This window comes from Sceloporus occidentalis, unplaced genomic scaffold, assembly GCF_023333645.1.
Source record: "Sceloporus occidentalis isolate IW3139 unplaced genomic scaffold, rSceOcc1.0.p SCAF_1, whole genome shotgun sequence".
Taxonomy (NCBI): Eukaryota; Metazoa; Chordata; class Lepidosauria; order Squamata; family Phrynosomatidae; genus Sceloporus; species Sceloporus occidentalis.
The window spans coordinates 134290836-134317680 of NW_028316981.1; the positions used below are offsets into that span (position 1 = coordinate 134290836).

The following is a 26845-nucleotide window of genomic DNA, read 5'->3' on the forward strand; positions in this document are numbered from 1 at the left end:
CCACAGGATCCTGGTATTTGGAGTTCATGGAGGAACATTTAGAGTCCTCAGCAGGGAACTCCTTTGGTGCCACTGACCAAACTGCAAACCTTCGGATTTCATAGGGTACAACCACAACAGTTAAGGTGGAATTATAGTGCTATAATTCTGTAGTGTGAAAGCATCCCTAGTGAAGAGTATCACACAGCATTTGAAGAAAAAGGAAAATGTTAATAAAGGACATTTTTGACTGGGGTACCTATAGAGTTTTTAAGAGGCTTTATGTATTTTTTTAAAAAAAATAGTCAGTACAAAATACTTTTTGCCTGTTCGCTTAGGCCATTGTACAGTGAAGTGACAAAGTTCTAGCACTTGAAGGCAAGCCTTTGGAAAAGTTGGCAGGCATTCAGTCAGTGATATACACAGATGCAAGTCCTGCATACATCTGTGTATGTCTTTTGTATTTGTTCAACGTGTTTGCAGAAAATACCATAAGAAAAGCAGGATTATACTCAGAAGAAGGAGGAGTAAAGATGGAAAGAAGGAACATCAACAATCTTAGATACGCGGATGACACCATATTACTAGCAGAAGACATCATGGATTTGGAACTATTATTAAAGAAGATCAAAGATGAAAGTGTAAAGGCAGGCTTAATGCTGAATATAAAGAAAACAAAAATAATGACCACAGAAAAATACATAAATTCAGTCTAAATGATGAAGAAATTGAAATACTGTAATTAAAGAATTCCTGTACCTAGGATCAAACATTGATCAGAATGGTGACTGCAGCTAAGAAATAAGAAGAAGACTAGGAATGGGAAGGACAGTGATGGAAGAACTAGATAAGATTCTAAAGAGTAAAGACATATAACTGCACACCAAAGTCAGAAGCCATAGTATTCCCCATCACCATGTAAGGATATGAGAGCTGGAAAGTTTAAAAAAAAAAGCAGATAAGAAAAAAAAAAATTGAGATATGGTGCTGGAGAAGAGTGCTGAGGATACAGTGGACAGCCAAAAAGACAAACAAATGGAACTTAGAACAGATCAAGCCTGAGCTCTCCCTGGAAGCCTAGTTGATGAAGGTGAGGCTGTTTTACTTTGGCCACATCATGAAAAGGCATGACTTACTCAAAAAGACAATAATGCCAGGAAAGGATGAGGGTAGTAGAAATAGACTACATACCAGATGGCTAGACTCAATTAGGGAGGTAATGAACATGAATTTACAAGACCTAAGCAGAGCTGTGGAAGATAGGGGGCTTGAAGATATCTCATCCACAGGGTCATCGTGAGTTAGGGCCAACCCAAAGGCAGTTAACAACAATGAATGTCTTTTATGACCCTGGAGACCAGGTCTGATTTCCGCCTCAGCCATGGAAACCCACTGGATGACCTTGGGCATGTCACATACTCTCAGCCCCAGAAAAACCCTTTGAACATAATTGCCTGACAGAACCCACCTGTCTCCCTTTGCCCCCCTTGGCTGTCCCGGAGGATGATGTCGTCATTGTGCACCCAGTTATTGAGACATATATTCCCTCCCCTGCCACTAAACAGCCATGGAGGGTGCAGGAGATGGGTGGATCTTGCATATGAGAAGAGGAGAGTGAGCAGAGTTTAATCAGCTAAACTTTTGCATTCCATGAGAAATTATAGTATTTCAGCCTCAGGCTATATTTCTCAGAATCTTCCACCCAGCATATCTTCTTGTCATGCTAGCTGGGGAATTCTTGAGGTCTAACAAAGGAAAATTTCTAACCTGAGGTATGACTTCTATACTACAAGATTAAAACTGTGTTTAGGGACATATAGATATTTACATCTGCTATGCTGTATATAGTGCATTCTGTGGCAATGAAGAGGGTCACCAGTATCCATATGTCTTCCATATATGATGCATTTATTAATACACATGGTGCGGAGGCAGTATTAGCTACAGAACTCCACTTTCATGTCCACTTGCATTTTAGCAAAAGGGAAATTATTATTTTCTGACAATTTTGAGCTCTTAATTTGCTTCAGGGAACAAACTTCTGAAAGAGGAAGTATATCACACGGAGCTTTTTGGTGGTGTTGTGGCTCAATTCCAGCTCACATCCGAAGTGATTGCACTTCCAACGATGCGGTTTCACCTCGGAAAGTGACTGTTTTATCAGACGCCATTGATGTCTATGGGAGCCCCTTGCGAATTGCTTCAGCAGTGTTTCTGAAGTCACCCCTAATTTTGGTAAAAACGGGAAAAAAGTGACTTCAGAGAATTCGCTTCCAGGCTGCCTTCGATTGCACCACAATTTGTTCTGGTGTGGAAAAAGCACTCCAATGCCACCCCCCTTGGCCCCTGCGTCCTGCTCCGTCATCCCCCTCCTCCTCCTTCATGCCATCTCCTCCTCTCTGCCAACCAGCCGATCCCAACATCCCCTGCGTCCCCCTAGACCCCGATCTGCTCCCCTCCTTCAGCCTCCCACCAATCCCATCATCCCCTGCCTTCTCCTAGACCCTGATCTCCTCCCCTCCTTCAGCCTCCCACCAATCCCATCATCTGCATCCCGATCCTGGCCCCAGGGACCCCCAGCGACCTATCCCATCATCCCCTGACTGCTCCTGCATCCTGATCCTGGCCTCAGGGACCCCCAGCGAGCTATCCCATCATCCATGAATGCTTGGAATCAAACTGACTTCTCTTCCCCTTCACTTCGGAAGGACAACAGAAAGGCAATCAGGTGTGGAAAAACATGGCGTTTTAACCTCAATTCGCATTGCTAGAGAGGAGTGACTCTGGATCTGGTGTGGAAAAACATCACGCTTTGCATTGCTAGAACAAGAGTGACTGCGGACCTGAGCTGCAACCCTCCCCCATGTGTGATAAGGTTGGAGGTTAAGAGCCACTAGGTTCCCTCCATCCTATCATGGCTTGGCTTCTGAGAGAGGGTCTTTAGATTCTCTGCTGTTTGTGTCTGAACTTCTTTGTGGTGTGCTGACAGGGGTTAGTATTTGCACACTACATTTCACAGTTCTGTACTGGGGATGAGTAAAAACTGGGCAAAGAGCAGGCAGTGATTCTCACAGATCTGCACAGTTTACCTAGTTCATACCAGTGTCTCCTGGGTGGCATGTGGTCAGCAAGTGACAACGGCTCCAGTGTCAATGCTCCATCTACTCCAGGGCAAGAGATCCCACAATTACTGGGCTGTTATTCAGTCCCCCAACATGGAGATTCCCTGAGGAGAAGGCCAGTAGGGCATCTCAAAAGAGACAGGATTATCCTGCAATTCCCCCCTTTCTTAATTGATTAACAGTTCAGCAAACATTTGTTACTGTACAAAGTGTGTGAATCAAGTGGCTAATAATTTATGAGGGCCAGACTCCCCTCTGCTGCTCTACAGAGGCCCTTGTGTGGTAAGCAAATAAATATAACTTTTTTAAGAACAGCATAAGTATTGGTCAAAATCCTCTATTTGGCGACCTATGTGTATCACCTAGTTATGTCTCTGTAGCTACCCTGAACCTCACCTTGTAAGCAGTGCAGTCCCTCCCAACACAGCCATTTTAATGTTGTTGGAGAGGAGGCAGGAATCAGCTGGGACAAATTCAGCTATTTCCCTTTAACTGGACACACTGCAAGGACATCATCTATAGAGAGCTTGTAAGGACCCCTGGAGAGCTCTGCAGATGGCCCTTGGGTCTCTTACAACTCTATGATTCTATGATTCAGGCAGATCCTGAATAACAAAGTAAATTGGGATGATCCAGAATGATTTATATGTGCTCTGGATTGGATTTGTCCAATTTGGTTCTGGAGTAGTACATATGCCAAAGAACTTTGAACTGGTACGTATTTTTAGACATCAAAGACTAGCTGGGAAAAAGGTCAAATGATGTATATCTAATGTGATGGTGTAAGGAAAATATTGAGGTGGTGTGATACAGAAATGAAAGAGGGGAGCTAAGCTTTGCTCAATGATAGCTTTACCATGCAATCTGGGCTAAGAAACTCATTAGCCCTTTCTAGTCACAGTATTTATGGAGAGCATATACGTGAACTCATTGAAGTTATATAAGCAATTTGTGTCTTCATTTTGTGTTAGCAAAAGATAGTGAAAGATCTGTGAACAATGGATGGTGATTGCTGATTGTCATTTGAGTGGATCTCACTTGTCTCTTTTTAATTTCCCTTTGTCTTGTTGAATAGCCTATCTTCATTGTCTCTTGTCTTTCCTGTTAATATGCCTTAATGAGTTTGTTAATTAATCTTTGTGTGTTGGCAAAAACTATTCCTCCATCTCACCCCAGTGGCCCCTTATTATTGTTGTTGTTAACAGTTAGGTGTTAGATAGAAAGCAGCAGTCTGAGTAATCACAGAAAAAGTAGAGCATTCCCTGGGACCACTCTAAGGTAAAAGTGGATCTCAGGTACCATTCAGACTACCTTTTACTCCAGTTCAGAAACCGGATTAAAAGTGGGAAGTTCATATTCGCGCCAGTTCTTTTACACTTGAATTTGAGCTTTCCACTCCAGTTCAGGGGCAAATGCCCCTTGGCGTGGATCTTTTGAAAGCGGAGTTTTTCCTGTATCTTTTGAGAAAAACCGGGTGCTGGCAAATGTTCAGGTCAAATTCAGGGGAGGGATTAGGTCAGAGAGAGGGCAGAGGGTGGAACATGACTCCCCTCTCGCAGGCAGCTCTCTCTCTCTCTCTTGACAGATTATGCAAATGCTTGTTCTACAGGTTGATACATATTGATAGAATGTGTCTGCTTGTGCTACATTTCCCTTTCGTTTGCTTGCTGCCGGCACGGCACCGCACTTTGCAAGTGGCATTTTTAAAAATTATTTTTTTGTGTGTAATATGCGAATGCTACAATGCGAATGTTACAAATGTTTCCCTTTCAATTTGGCAAATTGATACAATGTGTGAATGCTTTTGCTACATATGTGTCTGTAAGGCATTCTGGGGTGGCAATCGGAGGGAAAGCAAAGGCTGCAGAGATGGCATTCTGAGGTGAGGTATTATTATTATTATTATTATTATGACAGGAAGAGGATGGTTTGGGGGGAAGCAAGGGCATTGGGCTGGAAGCAAAGGGGAAGGTAGAGGCTGGCATGTGGAAACCCATGACTTTGGGGGAGTCACACTCTCTCAGCCTCAGGGTAAAGGCAATGGCAAATCTCCTTGGAACCAATCTTGCCAAGAAAACCCCAGGATGGGGTCATTTTAGGGTTGCCATAATCTGTAATGACCCAAATACACAACACACACATACACACACACACCTGGAGGTTTTTAAATTTGACAAGTTGACAGAATATGCACACACTGCTGCCAGTTTTTTTTTTAAAAGGAGGGGGGAAAGCACCCATTTGGTTGGCCAATGGCTGTAGGATATGTCACCTTTGACAAAAGTAGAATTGAATTTGATTGACAACAAAGGAGGCTCCATTTTAAAGTGACACTGCAAATGTGAACTTCAGAGGGGCAAATTGCCCTGATCGAGTTAAAGAATAGTGGGCACTTCTTTCCGAGCAGATTTGATATGGGTGCAACTGGATCTGCCCAGTTCTATCTAGGGCAAATGAGCGAGTGGGAATGGGGACTCAGTCTTGCTGTCTTCCTTCACTGTGAGCTGCAAATCAGCAGAGGTAAATTTCAAGGGCAGTAGATCACCAGCAGCTTGCCCCAGCACCTTAACAGATAGCAGCAAATAGTCTTGAGAACTTCACGTAAGCAGAAATGCCAGATGATGAGGCACTTCAGCCTCTTCCCTCTCCCAGCAACACTGACTGGCATGGCTCCTACATTGGTGGATTGGAAACAGCAGTGTCAGTCATTTGTATCATACAACAGGAGTCATGCAACCCACACCTGCGATCTGTCAATGAGTTGGTTAGACTGGTGCTTGAATAAAAGGCTGAGAAGTGAAATTGGTCTGTTATGTCTACCCTTACTGGCTCTACTTTTGTGTTATTAGTGGAGACAACCACTCAAATCATTTGCACCCCAGCTTCAGTTTCTTTCCCTCTTTTGGCTTTCATTGACTATTTCGTAAGGAACTCTCATCTCTGCCCTCTACATGATGACCTCTCTCCTACTTGCAAAGAACTGGATTAGTTACTTTGGGAGGACATTTTTGAAGGCATTGATAAAATCACAACTTAATGTCACATGCCTCTTTCTGATGGCTGCCAAGCGGCACTTCTAAAACACAAGCGAAGCTGGAGAAATACTTATGTACCACAAGAATGCTAATCATTCTGGAAAGAAGATTAAGCTCCAAGCCACTGAAGCCAAAAAAATAACTGGCAGTTGGTTTTCAGCACTTCTGAAAAACAGCCCCAGATCTTCAGTGGTCTGGCCAGGTTGAATGCTCTGGCATTTCCCTCATGGCATGCTTGAAGATGGAGCCATTGTCCCTGCTCTTGAAAGACCCATTAAACTTGCTTCTCTTGAAACTAACTAATTATACAAATTCTGTTTGGTCAAAACACTTAATGCATTCTTCGTAAGGCTGTATAATCTCATTACAGGCATCTTGGTCAATTAGTCATATAGTTTTAGCCCATTGATTTATCAATTAAATTTTGCATTTATCTGCACACCATTGTAATCATTCTTGCTCAGAACATCTGCACCCCTCTTATCATTGCTGAAGGATCTAAACATTCTGGGCCACAAATGCCTTTTCAATTCAGGTAATTTAGTTCGAATTGAGGACTAGAGCCCAGTTCATCTCTAGATAACACTGGATGTAATTCACTAGAAGACAGCCTGATATCTGGTGGAGCCTGATCCAACCAGCACACTAACCAAAATACAAAGCAGCCACAGCCGCAGCTACACTGCAGAATTAATGCAGTTTGACACTACTTTAACTACCATGGCGCAATGCTGTGGAATTCTGGGATATGTAGTTTTGTGACCTATTAAACCAGGGGTAGGCAACCTGCGGCCTGCGGGCCGGATGCGGCCCGGCAAGGCCTTGGGACCGGCCCCAGCCCGGTCCTGCCACCGAAGCCTTTGGCCTCTCATGTGAGGGCGTGGGGCCTTTGGCCTATCAGGAGGAGGCGGGCAAGGGGGGGCAAGCGGCAGGCAAGGGGGGCAATTGTCTATAGAAGCCTCAGAAACATGCATTTATATTAACATTTATTTAAAAATCAGCAATTTTTTTTTGCGTGTCCTCCATTTTTTTTATAAAAAAGTCCTCCATTTGAAAATTTTGTCCTACATTTGTCCCGGTTTATTTATTTAACGTTTTTATAAAATTATTTTATTATTTATTTTTTGGCTTCGGCCCCCCAGTTGTCTGAGGGGCAGCAACCCGGCCCCCGGCTCAAAAAGGTTGCCTACCCCTGTATTAAACCTTCTGTGTCAGAGAGCCCTGGTGCCAGAACAAACTACAGATGCCCAGATTCCATAGGATGGAGCCATGACAGTTAAAGTGGTGTCAGACTGCATTCATTCTGCAGTGTGGTAGCAGCCCATGTCTGGTTAACATTCAGGTTGTGCAGTGTGAGTAGAGGAGTACTCTCATATGATGCTTGTGAATCAATGGAGACAAGCCAGAGTTTTTCCAGAAAGTAAAGGTGCTCATCTTTTATAAGAGCACTAATACTGGAATTAAATGACTAATTGTGAAGTGCTCTCAGAATGGAGAAAGTACACTGGGTTTCAGCTGTTTACCCAACCTAGGTAAAGGAAGGAGACCGAGAGCTTTCAGTCTTCACCACACAGCTATCCTCCTGCCTTTGCTTCCCAAGTGAATAGGAAGACTCTCTATAGGCACCACAGCAGTGCTGGTGGTCTGCAGGGGATTTGACAAAACAACAGGAATGCCAGAAAGACTATGGGCATCTATTACCTTACTGGCTATCAGTTTCCAAAGTCCTGTGCTGGTTGGACCAGACACAGGGGACCTAAACACATCTCTGTTGGGGATGCAGGGAAAGTTTTTCTTACAGATTCTTTGCATTCCCTGCCCCTCTCTCTCTGCAAAGGGGTGAACACTGCTGAGTCTGGAGGACTTTCTGAGAATGTGCAGTCATTGTGTTGGCTCAGTAGTCCAGCCAGCAGGAGAGGAGAGGAGGATCCAAGGGAAGAATGAAGCAGTGCAGTTGTGGCTGTGTCACATGCCATGTTGTGAAGTAAAGCGGGGAGTGAGAACAAGAGGATCTTCTGAGGTAGGGGTGAGACTCTGAAAGGAGTAGAAAATTGTCAGTGGACCCTACAAAGTTGCCCACCCCTTTCTAAGAGCTGAAAAGAGGTCAGAAAGTTATATTATAGGGCCATCTCTTGCCTAAAGAAAGCAGCAGGTTGTTATTCTTATTTCTCTTTCTAAAGTCTATGGAAGGAGAAATGATCAAGTGGCTTAGATCCCTGGGGAAAAGAAAAAGGGAAGAAACTGACAAGAGAGGGACGATCTTGTAATTTGTCCAGGAGAACAAAGGCAAGAGAAATTAGAGGCAATGTGAGTTGATTGTTGAGGACCTTACAAAAAAGATGAGATGATCCAGGGACTAAATAGTACAGTATTCAGCCAGATTGGTTTGTAGATTAACAGCTTTTCTGTGGAATTTCTTTACAGTGGGGATGGGCCTCTGCCTCTTTCAGCTGCTGGATATAACATGTATTCAGTACAAAAGGGTTTCATGTGCACCTCACCTTCTGTGTTTATGGTATTGTTTTACCAATGACTTTTACTCTTTCCTACATGTTTATTTCCACCTTAAGGGAATCTCTTGGTCAATACAATAACATTCCTTGTGACTTGATATAGGAGTATGGTTATTGATTAAGAACTAGGGCCTTGGCATATACAGTACCAGAGGTCCAGTGTGGAATTGATTCAGGACAAAGCAAAATGCGTCTTCATAAAGTGCTTAATTGATACATAGAAACTGGCAGCCACAAGATCCCTGGCGGTGCAGTAGTTAAATGCCAGTACTGCAGCCAGTATTGCTGCCACAAAGTTGTGATTTCGATCCTAGGGCTCCAGGGTTGACTCAGCCTTGCATCCTTCTGTAAATTACTAAAATGAGTACCCAGCTTGTTAGGGGCAATTAGCTTACACTTGTAAACTGCTTAGAGACTGCTTAGTGTAGTGCAAAGTGGTATATAAATACAGCTTCCATTTCTAGGATGGCCCCAGACTTTGAAAGACAGGTAAAAGAATTTCATGGAGGGAAGGCTGTGAGTGGCTACTGGTTGGGATCACCACATGCCATTCCCAGTATCGAAAGTAGTATACCTCTGAATACCAGTTGTGGTGGAACTCAAGTGGGAGGGTGCTGTTGCTCTTCTGCTCAGTTTGTGAAATTCCCAGAGGCATCTGTTGACCACTTTGGGAAGCAGTATTCTTAACCAGATGGACCAGTCATTTGATCCAAGAGAGTTCTCTTCTTACTTGAACAAAAATATGTTCATACTACAATTACTACAACTAGTAAAGAGGATAGAGATGTATGATTCTTTTTGATTAAGAATTTACCCAATGATGGATGTCAGTATCATGGAGTAAATATTATTGAAAACAAAAGGAAAAGTGAATTATTTGTAGGCTTTTGAACATTTCAGAATTTATCCTCAGAATATTTTTCAGTGTTTAGGCTCAGTGCACATGAAGAAACAAAACAAAACAAAAACTAAGTTCTCTGAGTATGTAAAGTGCACACACACACACACACACACATGCAAAGAGATAACCAGAACATGTGCTGTCTTTCAGGTATTAGGAGGAACACTTTCCAAGTCAGGTGGAATAGCTTCATTGCAGGCTGGAGTCCTGCTAGCCTTTCTTTGTAGAAGTTGAACATTGCTACAGCTAAAAGCATTATCCTCAGATATCCAAATTAGCCCTTTCTAGCTTAGGACAAGGGATGGCCTAACCCTGAGGCCTTGTACATAACAAAACCCTAAGAGACACAGCTCTGGGCCAGGTAGTTCCAACCACATGAAGACAAAAGTGTTGGGGAAACTGGAAGCAAGTCGCCAAAGGAGGGTCTGGAAAGAACATTGGTGTTGATTTCAAGTCTAGACAAAATACCCAATGTTATTAGAAGGATAATTAAATCCATCCCTAGAGCAAAGAGGGACAGGGATTGGTAACTGGCTCTTTTATTCCTAAGTATTTCCTTTGGTTTATTATTCTATTCTCCACTGTTTGTGACATTGCTTTGAAGTTGAAAAACTACTCTTGTTTTCTGGCCAGTTTTAACCTTTTCCCTTACGCCAATATTGCTCTATTTTCTTTCTGGTATTTTAAATGGAATTTAAACAGGGCTTTTAATATAAATGTTATTTGTGGCAGGCTGGCATAGTACAGGTCTGGTAGTAAAGGTTAACTTCTGTTTTATAGCCAGTAGAGGAAGCACACCTCATTGTAGTATATAGACTTTGAGAAGTGTAGTTTATACACTTTCTGCACTATAGAGTAGATGATGATTGTCTACTTCATTGAGTGGCGGAGACAGAACCATTGTCATCTGAAGGAAGAGTCATTCATTTCTCTCTCTCTCATTAGAGTCTCCTGTCAAACAGGCTTTCTTGTGCTTCAAGAACTGTTAAACTTCACACAAATTTTTCTATGCAACAGTGATGTCAAAATTACCTGATTTGCTGTAGTCTCTTTTCCAGCTTTGATGCACACAATGAATCATAGAGTTGGAAGAGACCACAAAGCCCATCCAATCCAACCCTATTCTGCCATGCGTAAATACACAATCAAAGCACTCCTGACAGATGGCCATCCAGCCTCTGTTAAAAACCTCCGAAGAAGGAGACTCCACCCCTCCCAGGCAGCGTATTCCACTGTCAAACAGCTCTCACTGTTAGTAAGTTCTTTCTCATGTTGAGGTGGAATCTCTTTTTCTGTAGTTTGAATCCATTGTTCTGTGTCCTAGTCTGTTGAGCAGCAGAAAACAAGCTTGCTCCATCCTCAATATGACATCCTTTCGAAGATTTAAACATGGCTATCATGCCACCTCTTAACCCCCTCTTCCCCAAGCTAAATATACCCAGCTCCCTAAGACACAGCTGATAGGACATGGCATATACTACTGAACACTGGCTAGAGGCAGGTTCTATTGGGCTATGAGCACAGAGGCATTCAGACCCATTGACTGACTTGTCCCAATTCCTTGATCAAAACCCACCAATAGTGGCATCTGAGTGGTGCAGTGCACATCTCTGCACAGGTCATAGGTACTCACACAGGCCTGCTCCTCTGGCCTCCTAATATATTTTCTACATCACACCTTTATCCCTAATGCTGAAATAAAGTTCTACTGCTTGCCTACTCAGCATGTGTATGTATGGAACAGGAGTGGGTGTCATCTTGACTTTTGTGTCAAGCAGCAAAATGCCTTAGGTATTTCTCTGTATGTGCATTATAAAGGCTCAGAGACTGGGAGACAGTGCTTGAATTTTGGAAGCAAAATTTACCTTTTTAGAGAATGCCCACTTCTTTTTCAAATGAGATAGCAATATTTGGGCAGCAGCACTGTGGTCTACAGGTTCCTGAACATGCTGGCAACCTGCCTTGTTATTACATCACAGAATGATACTGAAGTGATTTTACCTTTTTCTGATGGGTCTCTACCACAAAATGGTGGGTAGACTAGAGACTGTCCCTTTCCAAGGAGAAATGAAGTTATGTGACAAACATCCAACCTCATTAGGAGTAAATTTTCTCCCTGTACAAATGGTGGCAAGAGCCAGGAATAGAATTCTGGCATCCCAGGAACCAGCTCTGCCCACTAAATTAAGGTGCCTCCAAAAACTGCTACTTTTGGCGACTCCAGACATGTTTATTTCATCCTATTTTAGAGACATTCTGTACTGTAGGCTTACACTGGCTGGTGTTTGTGAACAATATTAGCAAGAGGGGTTTTGTGTGGTGTTCAGAACCAAACACTTCTGCTAAAACGTTTCTTATTCACAGTTTAGCCAGGGGCTCAGAATTCCCCAAGAAAGAAGCACTTGTCATTAAAAATAAACTCCTAGGCTAAAATACTTAAAATGATTCTTGGTCAGTCCACTGAATGAGGTGACCCACTTGCTAAATAGTTGTGGTTGAAAATTATTTTCAACCTACTATGTGATTATCTTCTCTATGGCCTCCTTCAAACCAAAGAAGACCCAAGATTACTCCAAACTTTACACTAGCATGTAAATGATATATGAGCACACTTTTAGCCATTAAAGGAATGCATCCATCTTTGGACTGGACTTTTAACACTTGTTGTGAAGGGAATGTGAAATGGGGTCAAGAGGAGCCTTTCACGATCAGACCCTCGCAAAAAGATTTCTGGAGTAATTACTGATTGAGCTGATCCTCATCCTCTATTCAGCAGGGGCTGTGGATGAGGGTGATGAAGCCACTCATGATTCGATTGCCTCCCACACTCCTCCCGATGCTGGGCCTTCTAGAGCTCTGGTATAACTTGGAGCAAGCTGCAGGAGGAATGGCAGTGAATCAAGAGTAGATTTACTAGGGCTGCTTCTGCTCTTCTGTTCACTATATGAACATGTTGTCTTAATATTTACGGAAATGTGTCACCTGTGATTTCTGTGCATAATGGGAATACTGAGGCCAAACCCAGTGAACCATGAGTCACAGACCATGTTGCTAGATGTAAGGACTTCAGGAAAAATTGGTATGCATTCTTAGGATATCTGCATTCCATTTTTTTGTGTTTGGCAGAAGAAAGTTCAAAAAGGTGTGTTTATTAATCACTCCCAAGAGTGCATGGATAACTGGACCTCTGACACTGTATCAGTGTTGCAGCTCCACCCCAAGCAACCTCTCTTTTCACCTTCTGGATAATATAAAGTGGATATTATTCCTTGAACAATCCCAGATCCAGATCCATTTGCATCAAACCTCACAGTTTATAAGCCCAGCCTTCTGTCCCATGCATGAGGGATGGGCAACTGTGGCCCTCCTGGTGTTGAACTGCAAATGCCAAACCCCTAGCTAGCCTAGAAAGTGATGAGGTGTCATGGGAGTTGCAGTACAAGAACACCTGGAGGAGCATAAGCTGCCCAATATCATTCATAAGAATATAAAAAGAAATGTGGGTCAGACTAAAGGCCTGTGTTTACCACAAGATCTGTCTAGCTCCCTCTGGGCATCCCACAAGCAGGACAAGAGAGAACAAGAATTTCTTCCGGTTCCTTGAGCTTTTTCTCCTATAGCAGAGCCAACCTTCATATCTGTTGTTGCAAGAAAACTAATTCTGCAGCATTCCAAACATTGGTAGGAGGTTGGCAGAAGGGTCAAACATGGACTATACTGTGGCAAAATTATATTAGCATATGTGAATGTAGCTATATTATTTATTTATTTCAATAACATGGACTATACTGCAGCAAAAGAGAACATAAACCCACTTGGTGGCTAGCCTAATATAGTTCTATCTTCATTTCAGACTTTTGGAACATCCCTTTGGGCTTCATTTCTTTGACAGCTGTTCTCCATTTGTGTTTTACAGGTTGCTTATGGGACTACAGAGAATAGCCCTGTAACTTTCATGGGTTTTCCTCAAGACAACATTATCCAGAAAACAGAAACTGTTGGATGTATTATCCCTCACACAGAGGTGACTTGTCACATCATCAGTTGTCATATTTTTAATCTCTTCCCCTCATCTCTCTCATACATACATTCATACAATCCAAAACAGCCCCATCCTCAAAGCATCCATACCATCTGTGTTACAGGCAAAAATTGAGGATCCAGAAACAGGGGAAGTCCTCCCATTCAACAGACCAGGAGAACTTCAGATCCGGGGCTACTGTGTTATGCTGGGATACTGGGGAGACCCCAACAGAACCAATGAAGTGATGACTGATGAGAAATGGTACAAGACTGGGTAAGTGGGGGAAGAAGCCATAAGTGTCTTGGCCTAGTTTTTGGAAACACATGATCTAATGAGTGTTCAATGAACAATTGGAATGAAATTCTATTGATACAATATATTCCATGTGTGTTTTTGAGCAACTTTGAATATCTTCTTTTCAGAGTTATCTGGAAAAAAAATAGAAGAAAAACATAACTTAAAATGTGTTTGTTATTGTTGTTGTGTACCTTCAAGTTGTTTCTGACTGATAGTGACCGTGAGCTGAAGCTGTCCTGGGGTTTTCTTGGCAAGTTTTGCCATGGCCTTCCCCTGAGGCTGAGAGAATGTGACTTGCCCAAGGTCATCCAGTGGGTTGCATGGCCAAGCTGGAAATCAAACCGTGGTCTCCAGAGTCATAATCCAACACTCAAATCACTATGCCTCAGAGATTAATTGGATTGAGTTACTTCATTAGATGGGAAATGGCAAACCTGTTCCTGGAGATGCCTGATCTCAGGACAGTGGCACTGGCACATGCCTTGATTACATCTAATTTGGATTACTATAATGCAGTCTGTATGGGGCTTCCTTTGAAAAGTGTTTGAAAACTTCACATTGGTATAAAGAGCTGCAACCAGACTATTAACTTGTGCTAGTTATGAGAATCATATAATTCCCCTGTTCTGCTGGTTGCTGGTCTACTTTGAGACACAATTCAAAGCTCTGGTTATAACCTATAAAGCCCCATATAGTTTAGGTCCAGACTATCTAACAAACCTTATTTCTCCTATGAGTGCCCACACCCCGAGAACCTTAGGAAAGGCCTTTCTTTCAGTCTTATCACCTTCACAGGTGGTTTGTGGGAACACAAGATAAGGCCTTCTCACTGTCTGCCCCTAGCCTTTGGAACTCCCTCCCAAGAGAGGCTTAGGCGCCTTACAGACGGGCCTAAGCGGTGCCGTCGTTGCGCCAGGAATACGCACGAGGGGCGGCGCTTCCGGACGCGCCTTGTCCCTCACGCGTATTCCGTACGACAAGATGGCGGCACCCTATACAGACGGGCTCGGCCATCTTGACGTAACGGACGCGCAGCATCCGGACATCTAAACCCGGAAGAGACGTCGCGAGTGTGCGCTTTGGCACTTGCGACGTCTCTTCCGGGTTGCCGGAAGGAGCGCAATTTTCACGCTCCTTTTTTACAGCGCGGGGGAGTCGCGTGGTTTGGCTGCAGCGGCTTCCCCACACTGCAACCGGCAGCGGCCCAAGACCGCCCCTTTTGGGCAGTCTGTAATGGGCCTTAGAATGGCCCTCTCCTTGCTGTTCTTCTGTCAGCAACTGAAGACGTTTTTATTTAGACAAGCTTTTAAAATGGAAGGCTTTTAAGGAAAGGCAGTAAGATAGTTCTGTATTGATTAAAATTACACCATTTTAACTGTTTTTAAAATCTGTTTAAATGCATGTTTTAAATTGGTTCAGTAAGTTTAATAATTTAATTCTATTTTAATGTTGACTTTTTAAATGTTTTAATTATATTGTAATTATTTTAATTTGTAAGCCACCTTGAGTCCCAGTCTTTCGGAAAATTCAGGGTAGTAATAATCATAATCCCAGTGTTGTCTTTGACAACACTGGCTCTTTGGCTTAGTAAGGGAGATGAACAGCACCACCACCAAAGAGGAAACCTGTACCATTAACCTTTACTTTTAATCATAATAATACAGTAAGCCAAAGTCTTACCTACCCTAACTCCATGTCAGATAGTAGGCAGGGGAGATAACTGATCCTGCACATCCAATTGAGTTGTCCACTTCTGTTGATGCCCACCAGAATAACAATACAGACATATTGATTTCTAGTTTGGGTTCAGCCCTTGGTCACCTTGGTGGATGATCTATGCCAGGAACTGGACAGGCCATGAGTCCTTGTAGGTTATGCTAGGCCTTTCAGTAACACTGGATACCACTGTATACTTCTGGGTCATTAGATTGGGGACATAATTTTGGAATGATTTGAGCTTATCATAACCTTGGGTGCTCAGGGCTCTATCATCTGTACTCTTTAATAAATATATTAAACTTCTAAGACAGGATCTAGAGTTTGGACCTCGTCAATCTAAAGATGATGCTTTTCTCTCACTGCCATGAAGTAGTGAAGACTACAAAAGATATGAACCATTGCCTGGATCCAGTGATGGATTGGACATAAAGTAACAAGTTGACTTTTCAATCCTGACAATACAGGGGTAGTGCTATCTAGCAGAGCAAGAAAGAGGTTCATTAGACCAAGTATTTTCTGTGACACCTATTTAGGGGAATAAGGTCCATGAAAATGAGACATCTGTTATTGTTTTATTGATTGATTATATTTATACCTCACTCTTCCAAAATGCTCTCAGAGTGGCTTACAAATTGTTTTGGAAATCTAATGGCATGCAGTGGGATGACTATGATATCATTGTAGGGACATTGCTGTTCTTGATGAGTATGGCTACTGCAAGATTGTAGGTCGCTGCAAGGACATGATTATCCGAGGAGGCGAGAACATATATCCTGTTGAGATTGAACAGTTTCTGCACACCCACCCTAAGATTCAGGAGGTACAGGTAAGAAGAATGGGGAACTGGGTTTTGGGGAGTCATCAGATTCAGCTTTGTGGATAAAGACTTAACACTATATGACTTAAGATATTCCAGTCAGCGGTAGACATAATGCGTCTTTCAGAGAAGCAAGAGAAACTGTTCAATTACAATAAAAGAAAACTTATTGGAGGCCCTGCCAAAGATCCAGTTTCTTTTTCTTTCCCACTCAGGTAGTTGGTGTGAAAGATGAACGAATGGGAGAGGAGATCTGTGCCTCCATCAGAGTGAAAGCTGGAGAGGAGTGTACAGAAGAGGAAATCAAGGCATTTTGCAAAGGGAAGGTAAGCACATCAAGATGAATGGATATGCTCTGCCTTTTCCATAGAATTTTTTTCCCATTTGTTTCTCAAAAAGTGTGAGTGACTGGAATCAGTTTATCAACACTGTATGACATGTGTTGAGTTTCTGACTTTTAGATTTTCACTTTGTATCTGGTTGTGAGAGCAGCTTGCCTTAAGTTCTGTTCTTAACATCACTAGAACTAAAAGTACCGCATATATTCGACTACTCGTCGAGCTCATGTATAAGGCAAGGGCAGGGTTTGGAGCCAAAATTATGGATTTTAATATGACTCATGGATAAGTCAAGGGTAAAATTTAGGGGTATATAGCAAAGGATGTAAAGGATATAGCAAAGAAAAACTATACCAAATAACTTATAAAATTTTAGAAGGCATAACTGTTTGTACTCACACTAAAGGCTAGATGCGTGACAATGCAGAGGGGAGACAGTACTTTCAGGTCAAATTATGCTCTTGCCTTTCACCACGAGATGGTTCATTTTTAATTAAGAGTTAATAAAGTACAGTACTTACATTGACCCATGGATAAGTCGACTTGGTTTTTTTGGGGGGTCGATTTTTTGACTAAAATTTCTAGATGTTTACATGAGTATATACAGTAAATCATATAGGATATGCGTTATCTGTAGCTGTTGGAATATTTATTACAGATTGCCCATTTCAAGATCCCTCGGTACATTGTGTTTGTGAAGGATTTTCCACTCACTGTCTCGGGCAAGGTGAGCGACAGTCTAAAATCTCTGTTTGCTTGTTTACTGTTAGCAAGAGAAAAGAATTATTTTGACAGTAGAATATTGTGTAAATGCAAGGAGATCTAGGTGCTAACATTTAAAGAGGAAAAGAGGGCAGACACTCCCTGCAGTTCACATTTTCATTCTAAAATTTGACACAGGCAGAAGAAGAGAGAGAGAGGAGCATAGTAGAGACAAATAGGGAAATAATATGCCTCTTTTTCAGTTACACATGTTTTATAGGCCGAGTTGCAGTAGGGCACGGTCACTGAGGACTGAACCAAAGATTTCCTGGCAAACGGTGGGATTTGAGGAGGGATTTGAAGGAAGTAAGATAGATAGCATAAGCATTCTGTGAGTGCAGTGAGCCATACTATTCAAGCCCATGGAGCAGTATGGGAAGGAGGGTAGTGGCAAAGAATGGGATTGGAGGAGGGATTTAAAGGAGCCGAAGACCTTACAATAGTGGATGGTAGTGGAATTGAAAGAACAGAGTTGAAAGAACAGAGATCAAAAAGAATTCAGGATTTAAGTGTGAACAGTAAGTTTATGGAAAGCTTTGAACATAAGGACCTTGTACTGCATCTAGGAATGGAAAGGAAGACAGTGTTGAAATTTAAAGAGGGATATATGTGAGGAGAAAGACAGAAGGGGTGGGTGATTTTGACAACAAACAGAGTTCTGGGTAGACATGAGGGAGGATAACCAGAGAAGACTGTAGTAGTCTTAGGCAAAAGACTAGCAGTTTTACTGAGAGGAAAGCCCATATTTCAGATTTGCTGTGAAAGGAGAAGCGGTGTAGTAATGTAAAAACACAGGAAAAGGAGAAGAAAGAAGAGTGGGAGGTACGGCTGATGTTATAGTCCTATTCAACAGAGCAGATGTGTAATGTTGTTAGTGCTGGCCCTACCATGAAGCTCAATTATGAACCTCAGCATCACATGGCATTTTGGAAAGGGCAGCCAAATGTGTGTACACTTGCCCCACACCTGCCCAACTCAATTCCCACTGCTGTCAATATCACCCAGCTTTGGAGCCAAGTTCCCACATGACTTAACAACAACAGGGGCATGGCAGCAGGAGGTCACCATTTTAAATCTCTGATGTCAAACTTTTTATTTTGGAAATTTAAATGTTTATCACTTGCTGCCATAGTTGGTAAAGCAGAGCAGCAGCTCAATTCATACTTCAGAATGTAGACAATAAGCTCTTTTGCTATCTCAGGGTGAAGGTACAAGTGACTGGAAGTGGTGATTGTGGCAGAATGTGGGGACCAGGCTCAAGTCTTCTTGTCTGGTGGTGGTGCTGTCACCACCAGCAACTTGCACACTTTTTCCTACCTCCTTACCTTACCTTCCAACAGGAGAATTTACCTATTCCTAGGCATCTAGCAGCCCCTTAAAGCAGGAGTGAAGCACCTGCTCAGATCTGGAGCATCAGACACAATAGCAGTCAATGGATACTGACAATGGACAAAAAAGAGGCAGGCTGAGGAAGAGAAAGAGGACAAGATTTCTCTTGCAGGTTGATAACAATTTACAGGTATACAAACACTCAACATTAATCTCTTTCTTCTCCTCTTCTCATTCTAATCTTAGATTCAGAAATACAAACTGAGAGAACGAATGGAGACGCATCTTCATCTTTGAATTGGGCAGCGGGAAAAGCACAACAGAATGACAGTGCTGTCTTCTTTTATATTTGAACTATAAGCAGTTAGGGAGCTGCTCCTACCACCAACCTGCCTTAAGATGTACTAGACTACTGGTATTTGTAACAGACCAAAATTTACAGGTGTAAGATAGGAATAAACATAAAGAATGATATACCATATTCAAATGTATATAGCTTTTTATATACACACATAATAGGAAAAATCAGTTATATTTACACTTATATGTTCAATGCAAATGACGTTATCACCATTATCTAGAAAGGAAAAATTTGTAATCTGCAGTAATTCATGTGTTGTGAGACTAATGTCTGAAAATAAATCACATCCAATGCAAATGTAGAAGCAATAAAGGTATTAGCAATGGAATTATTCACAACCATTGAAAGTGAAATAGGGGCTGTACAAACAGCCTGTAAGGGGAGGCTCTATGCCGCCCCTGGAAGTGCTGGGTTGGGCACACAGCAACTGCATGCCCCACCACCAACCTGGTACAAAAAGGACCCGTGAAATGCGGCTGCTCTTTCCGCCGCTACAGGGGTGCCTTAAGCACCACGGCACGGCCTTATGGTGCCCCTTGCATGCATTGTGTTTTGGGCGTTGCACACAAGCGACGTCATCATGGCACGCACCATCTGGACGGTCGCAACCAAGATGGTGCCTGGGTGCCACCACAAGGGCTTTGAATGTGTAAACTTTCAGCCCTCGCGGAACCCTAATTCGGGTTCAGGCCGGCACAAAGTGTCAGTCTGTACACCCTCATAGTTGCAAATGAAGATCCCAGGTAGTTTCTTTTCTCTTTTACCAAACATGAGTTTCTTTAGCTAAGTAGTCTGCTATATAACAAACATAATAAAGCTCTAGAGGCAAAGGGGTGGCTTTTTTCCGCCCCAAATAAGAACAGACTTTTTCTGCTGTTATTTGGGCTGGAAGCTGGCCGGGACAGTTTGGATAGAAAAAGTCAGGATCTGTGCTGTTTGTATGCGTACACAAATAGAGGAACCAACTCATGACAGTGACTAGAGAAAATAGTTTCTGTTCCAATGGTACATCAGATTATGAAGCAGAACTTTCCCACAGATTTAAATTTTTCAACCATTTATTTCTGAATTTGAAACATTTACAAATATTTAAAATCATTACAGATATCACAGAAATACCAAAGTTTCAATCCTATCAAAGTACTGTGTTAGGTTTATTTTTTACAGGAGCATTTGCAATCTCCCAACCATGACACACTGACTGCAGAGGTTGATTGAAAAAAATCTTCCTCAACTGCAGTGCCCACACCAGCTATATTTTCTTTTTAACAAGGTTACCCCCCCCCATATCTTCCTTTTGCAACCCACTCAAAACATTTTGTTCTGTTAGTGATCAGCTTACCATTACAATCACTAGTTTTCCCAAAACATCTCACATAATGCATAATACACAGGCTTTCACTGTAATATGGAACCTGATTCTAAACAAATGTTTATTAGCTGATGTCTGTGTGATGGGAATCCATTTTCTTAAATGAATCCCTTCCTGAATCTAAGTAGAATGAACATCCATTTGGATGGTATGGGAAGTCCATTTCCATCACTGACACAGGACAGTGGTAACCTCCATTTTAGTGAATTTCTTTTGGGAGGAGATACAAGAGGTGTTCATTTCTCTATAAAACAGCCAAGGAGGATCAGCAAAATGAAGGGAGGGAGTGTTGTATTCTCTGTTACTTTCCTGTTAATCTTGATCTTACAGCTGAGGAGTGGTCTCTACCCATGGAAGCAGAATCTCTAGGTATCAGGACCTATTCTCTGCTCTGTAGCTGAAAGAAAACAGAATCCTTGTCAGACTAAGAGTTTTACTGATAGGCCTCTTGTTTATTATTGATACCAACTGTGGCACCTTTAGCACAAAAAATTCTTTATACACTATCCACACACCTCAAGAGGATGGTGGTGTCATCTGTTGTTGCTGCTGTTTTCCAGTTGCTTATTCAATATAAACAAAAGCATTGTGATCCCAAAAAGCGTGAGAATAATAAAGAGGAAAGCTTGAAGCTCATGAACATATTTTTGAGGGGAACATTTCATTCCTTTCCTGGCTAGTCCAAGTCTGTGATATGACTGAAATTCTTTTTTTAAGACTTTGAACATTTAAAGCTGTTGTGCTTCTTTGTACAGGGAGATTATCAGGCAGGGGGAAATTGGGGAAGAAAAGGGCATGGTCCTGGGATAATTGTGTGATCATGCAGAAAATTTTCAGACACTGTTGTGCTCAATCAGAACTTCTCCTGGGAAGAATCAGCAATACTCCAGCAAGAAACCGTTCATGGGCAAATCCTGTGAATGGCTTCTCAATAGCGCAACTGAAGTGCAATTGCCAGAGTGCGAAAGCTAATTGTGTTTCATTCGCGCTGTTGGGGAAGCAACCTGGGATCTTTAAACTTTAAAGGGACTGCAGGAAGCAACCCAGGATCTTTAAACTGTAAAGGGACTGCAGGGAGCAACCCGGGATCTTTAAACTTTAAAGGGACTGTCAGGGATGATGGGAGTTGTTGCACTTCACCTCAGGCTGTAACTCACCACCAAGTTAATGAAGCTGAGCTGACCAGTTTTGGCCAGTGGTTATTGCTTACTTCCAAAGCAGCAGAGTTTCTGAGAATAAGCTGAAGACCCTGACAAACCTCTTCAGGCTTTCTCACTCTTCTTCCTCTGATGTCACCAACACCATCAGGATTTGCTGACTCTTGTTGTTTTCACTCAAGACACCAAACAACTTTGTAGTCTTAAACAAAAGTACTATTTTATTCTACTATACACTATATACAGTTACAATTCTTGCTCTCAGAATATGCCCAACTATCCTACCACAATTCTACCAATGAACCACAACCATCCACAACAACCAGCATCACATTAACAAAACTGGCAATTATTATAGCTATTGTTAGGTGCCACCCACTGGGTGTGTACATTCACATGATTGGTTGACTTTGTTCACCCCAGACTCAAGTCCAACCCATTAATATGATCTGATTATCTTGTCCATGAAACAAGTCTCAGGTGTTGCCAATATTCATTCCAAAATTTGTCCTTGGCTCCCAAGACTTCCAAATTAGATCACCTTTTACACCTGTGTGATTTCTCTGTCTACACATGCTTAGTCATTTTGCTTCTCACATACATATTTTATTTCTATAACTGCATATCCCATGTTGCATTTCTTGACAGGGACTGCAGGAAACAACCCAGGTTTAAAGGGACTGTGGGAAGCAAAGGCACATGTACAGAATGTTTAATTCTAATGTACTTATGATTCATTCACAAGTCTGTGTGAACAGCAATCATGCTATTTTGGAGTTTTATGTTGCCTTATCATGCAATAGCACGAGTGTGCAAAAATATTGAGTGTTATAGTACTACTATTGCTTTTTGTTTTCACTACCATGATTATTGCTGAATTAGCCCTGGTGTGATAATGTCTAGGATGGGAGCGCTAGTCAAGGGGCAGGTTGTAGTAAAGAAATCCCAAGGAATTAGGAACCCACAAGGTGTACTGAGATTCCCACTAAAAGGCAGCTGTCACCTTTGTGTTCTTAGAAGTACTATCACTTACCCAGACCTTGGTTGCAAGATGCATATCTTTCTCCTCTCCGCTTCAGTATTTCCTTTATCAAAACAAGTGTAGGCTTACATTAAGATAATTCATGACCGCTGGCTATGTAGCTTTACCAATCCCTGTCCAATGCTCATGACAACATCCTCTGACAATGCTAGCAACATCGAAGCACGCATAGGGCTTATTGGCTAACTGAAACTGAAAATTATTTTTCTTCTGCTGTGCATTAAAATCTCAGTCATCTCCTACCATAAGAGATGAAACTAGTGTGATTGGACTGAACTGGTGGAAGGTGACCATAACTAAGCACATCTCCTCCTATAAATAACAATATAGTTATGGAATTGTGAGATGACCATAACAGATAACAGAATCATAGAATCATAGAGTTGGAAGAGACTACAAGGGCCATTCAGTCCAACCCCTGCCATGCAGGAACTCTCAATCAAAGCATCGCCAACAGATGACCATCCAGCCTCTGTTTAAAAACTTCCAAAGAAGGAAACTCCACCACACTCCAATTGCTTTGACTTTGAGTTTCTGCATAACAGGGGGTTGGACTGGATGGCCCTTGTGGTCTCTTCCAATTCTGTGATTCTCTGTGAATCATCTACACCAGCATGTTCTCACAAAATACTTGGCTTTTAAGTAAGGACTTGTATCTTAGCCCCTTGAAGTGGCTGAGGATTCTGTTTCTGCCATTCAGAAAGTACAAACAATGTGAACCTTTCAGAATAATGAAATTTAAAATGTGATATATTTTCATGCCAGATATTGGGGGGAAACCATGCATACTTTTAACTGGTTTTCCATCTAATACATATACAGCAAGAAATACTTTAATTTTTATGTCTGGGCTGCAGCTCATCCATAACTATTATATAGCAATTGTGTACCACAGAATTCATTACATAATCACTACTTTGAAGAGTGGTGCTCAGTGGTGTCATTAGGGTTGATGTCACCCAGTGCAGTAATTCCTGGTGTTATCCTCCGCCATCCCATTCTATTGACCTCCTCTTCCCATTTCACACCCTACAGAATCTTTAGTCATGCTTTTTGGCACCACTGTTCCTCCTCAGTCATAATTCCCATATACTACTGAGTGTTATGCTAATAGTTGTGACATCAACAACTAGCAAATTAAAACGATACCTTCAAATGACAATATCATACAGACAAGCTCAGTTTAAATGTCTTTAAAAAGATAAAAGTATTCCCCGTTGTCATGTGGCCAGCATGACTGCACAGAACGCTGTTTACCTTCCCACCAAAGTGGTACCAATTTATCTACATGCATCCCATATAGTGAAGATTTGGTTAAAATGGGATGTTTTCAAAGAAAAGTTTATTTTTAAAATTTTTTTAAAAAATTCAAAATTGAAAATTTGAAAATTTTTAAAAAATTCTGGGGCCTCTCCTTTCTTCTCCCAATGAGCTTCATCCCACTCCCACCATCTCTTAAGGCATTTTAAAGGGAAGCAGATGAATGCCACAGCCTGTTTCTGCCAAAAGGTAGGTGTTTGATAAGTAGTGGTGCCACCCTCCCTTGTGGTCTCACCTGGTGCAGTCCACACCCCCTGGTGATACCACTGGTGCTGCTGGATTCTGCACTATGGAAATGCTGGCAATTTCTTAGATGGGAACAATTATTAGAAATAGTGCATAGATGTGCAAGAAAATCCAGCCATTTGAAATCATTAGAACAACTGGTGTGTAATACATGTTGTTTCTCCAGCCCATATATTACAATCTATCCCAATTTAAACAGCATGAAACAGTTCTGTAACTGCTTTTCTGTGGTAAGGTTTTACCATACGCCAAATGCCCAAGATTTTCAACCACTGCCATTTGTGCAAATGATCAATTTGTTCCTTGGTGTTCTTGGTGTTCTTGTGAAGAAGTATCCTGAAAGAAATCGTTTCCTTTCAAGTAAATATTAACTTGGTTTTGAACCTTGTTTTACATAGCTCTTTTCAGCAGCTGAGGTGCAAAACATCAAATGCTCTTGAATGTGTGAAAGAGCCACTGAAAAGCCAAAACTGCAGACTCAAAATTTGTACTGCCTTACACTATTGCATGGAGTCAGTGCACACAGTAGCCTCTTGTTACCAAGCAATGAAACTGTCTCAAAACATGACAAGGTCTCAAGAATAACACATGATACCTCTGTTCTTTCTATTATTATTATTATTATTATTATTATTATTATTATTATTATTATTATTAACCTTTATTTATAAAGTGCTGTAAATTTACACAGCGCTGTACATACAATCTTTTTAATTGGATGGTTCCTTGCCCTCAGGCTTACAATCTAAAAAGACACGACACAAAGGGAGTGGTGGTGGGGAAGGGGCCTCTCTATTAGGATAATACACACATAAAATACATAGCAATACAGGAAATGGTTCAATAAAACAGACAACAAAAGTCTGTGATAACCATATGCACCACTTTCCTGGCATCATGCCATCCTCCAACTAGACAGTAGTACAGTACAAACTGTATCATGAAATGGACCCCTAGACTCATCTCATGTTGGGTGTAGCCTGACCACTTTTGTACATACCAAAGCACTTCTCCAGCATTACTATGAGACAAGATTCATTCTGTCTACCTATCTCTGACAGGTTTACCAGTCTTCATTAACCCTCTAATGAAGATTTTAATACCATGATCAGCCTGATTTTTTACATTTGTTGAAAAATCTGACAGATAAAATTTGTTAGCCTTTTAAGGTACCACAAGGTTTTTGTTGTTTTTCCCCCAAGTGACCCCCAAGTGACGAGCGTGGTTGCACCTGCAGAAACTATTTCTTCCCCCATCCCAACAAGAAGTGTGCATCCAAAGATAAATATGTGCATAACCTCTTAATAATTTGTTTCCCACAGGATACACAGATCTTTCCCCACAAACCAACTGGAAAAAGATCATAAAACTCACCTGCCTTACAGTGATTCTATGACAGTGTAGAGTATTGCCTTGTACTGTCATTGCTTGTCTCCTCTGAAGATGTATCTCTGGCTGTCTTTTTATAAAGCTGATGTCAAAATGGGGGAATGCCCACTGCCAGGCCACAACACTCACAGCAAGCATCAGGGGTTAATCATTCTTTTGTGTCAGATTAGGTGGAGGGATCTCAAGTCCTATCATTTGGGAATTCCCCCTTTAAGAAACCACAATCTGCTCTGGCTGCTCCATATATGGGAATCTACTTCCTTCCCATGTTCTCTCTTGAGTGACATTTGTCCAGGATGTGGCAGAAACTGCAGTTGCCACAGAGATTTGTGACACATCTCAGGGGATAGGATTTACAGAACCACTCTTTGCATTTATATAAATGAAAAAAAAATGGAAATAAACATTAGAAGCCACACTGCACTTCCTCATTTTTAATTGTCTGCTACAAAAATGCCTCTGTGTTATTGTACAGTTTGGCCCAAAAATCCTAAGCGGAGCACTCTTCCAAAAAAGAAAAAAGTAACAGCCATTTATGTGATGTACTGATAGCTATGCATGATCAGAGAGCAGTAAATGTCCCAGCAGCATTAAGAACAGTGAAGAACCATAGGTGTTCTGAAGGTAGACATGATGATGTCCTCTGCCAGTTACGCTTTGCAAGGTACAAATACATCTGGAACAGATGTTCACCACAGGTACAATATGTAAACAGTTATGTGGCTGTGGGAGCAAACCCGCATGAGTAACAAAAACTGCTTTACATGGTGAGGCAGGCTTAAAGGAAGCAAGGCATGGAATTTTGAGATGAACTTGTAAGACAGGCATGGTATTACAGATTTTAAAACTTGTTAGCACATGCTAGCCATGGGACAATTCCATTCCAAAACAACCAATGCAATGTTGTACTAAAAGAATTGATCCACTAATACTGTACATGTGTTCAAGCAAATTATGGGTCATTTTGATTAAATGAAGCTTGTTTTAAAAGTTTTTTTTTAATTGGAAAACAGAAGAATAGACTGAGGGTAAGGTATTTTGATTACCAGTACTAAGAACAGTAACTTCTACCTACAAGGTCATTCAGACTGAACCAGAAACGTCATACAGCTCCTTACTGGT

General features: G+C 41.7%; 1 protein-coding gene and 1 long non-coding RNA gene across 2 annotated transcripts in view; one reads left to right on the plus strand and one right to left on the minus strand.

The window, feature by feature from the left end:
* The window catches only part of ACSF2 (acyl-CoA synthetase family member 2), a 92571-nt gene extending 73106 nt beyond the window's left edge, over positions 1-19465 (plus strand). Inside the window, exons 11-16 of the mRNA XM_089537006.1 lie at positions 13467-13574; positions 13696-13847; positions 16275-16416; positions 16623-16733; positions 17404-17472; positions 19083-19465. Of these exons, the coding sequence (XP_089393132.1) occupies positions 13467-13574; positions 13696-13847; positions 16275-16416; positions 16623-16733; positions 17404-17472; positions 19083-19133 (633 nt within the window). The 3' untranslated portion in view covers positions 19134-19465. The remainder of the gene's footprint in view (positions 1-13466; positions 13575-13695; positions 13848-16274; positions 16417-16622; positions 16734-17403; positions 17473-19082) is intronic.
* Positions 19466-19846: 381 nt separating this feature from the next.
* On the minus strand, positions 19847-25871 carry LOC149322228 (uncharacterized). Its single transcript, XR_016282214.1, has 3 exons — positions 25709-25871; positions 22760-22811; positions 19847-20966 (listed from the first exon to the last, which is right to left on the minus strand). It is a non-coding gene; the product is annotated as an uncharacterized LOC149322228 (long non-coding RNA).
* Positions 25872-26845: the final 974 nt, after the last annotated feature.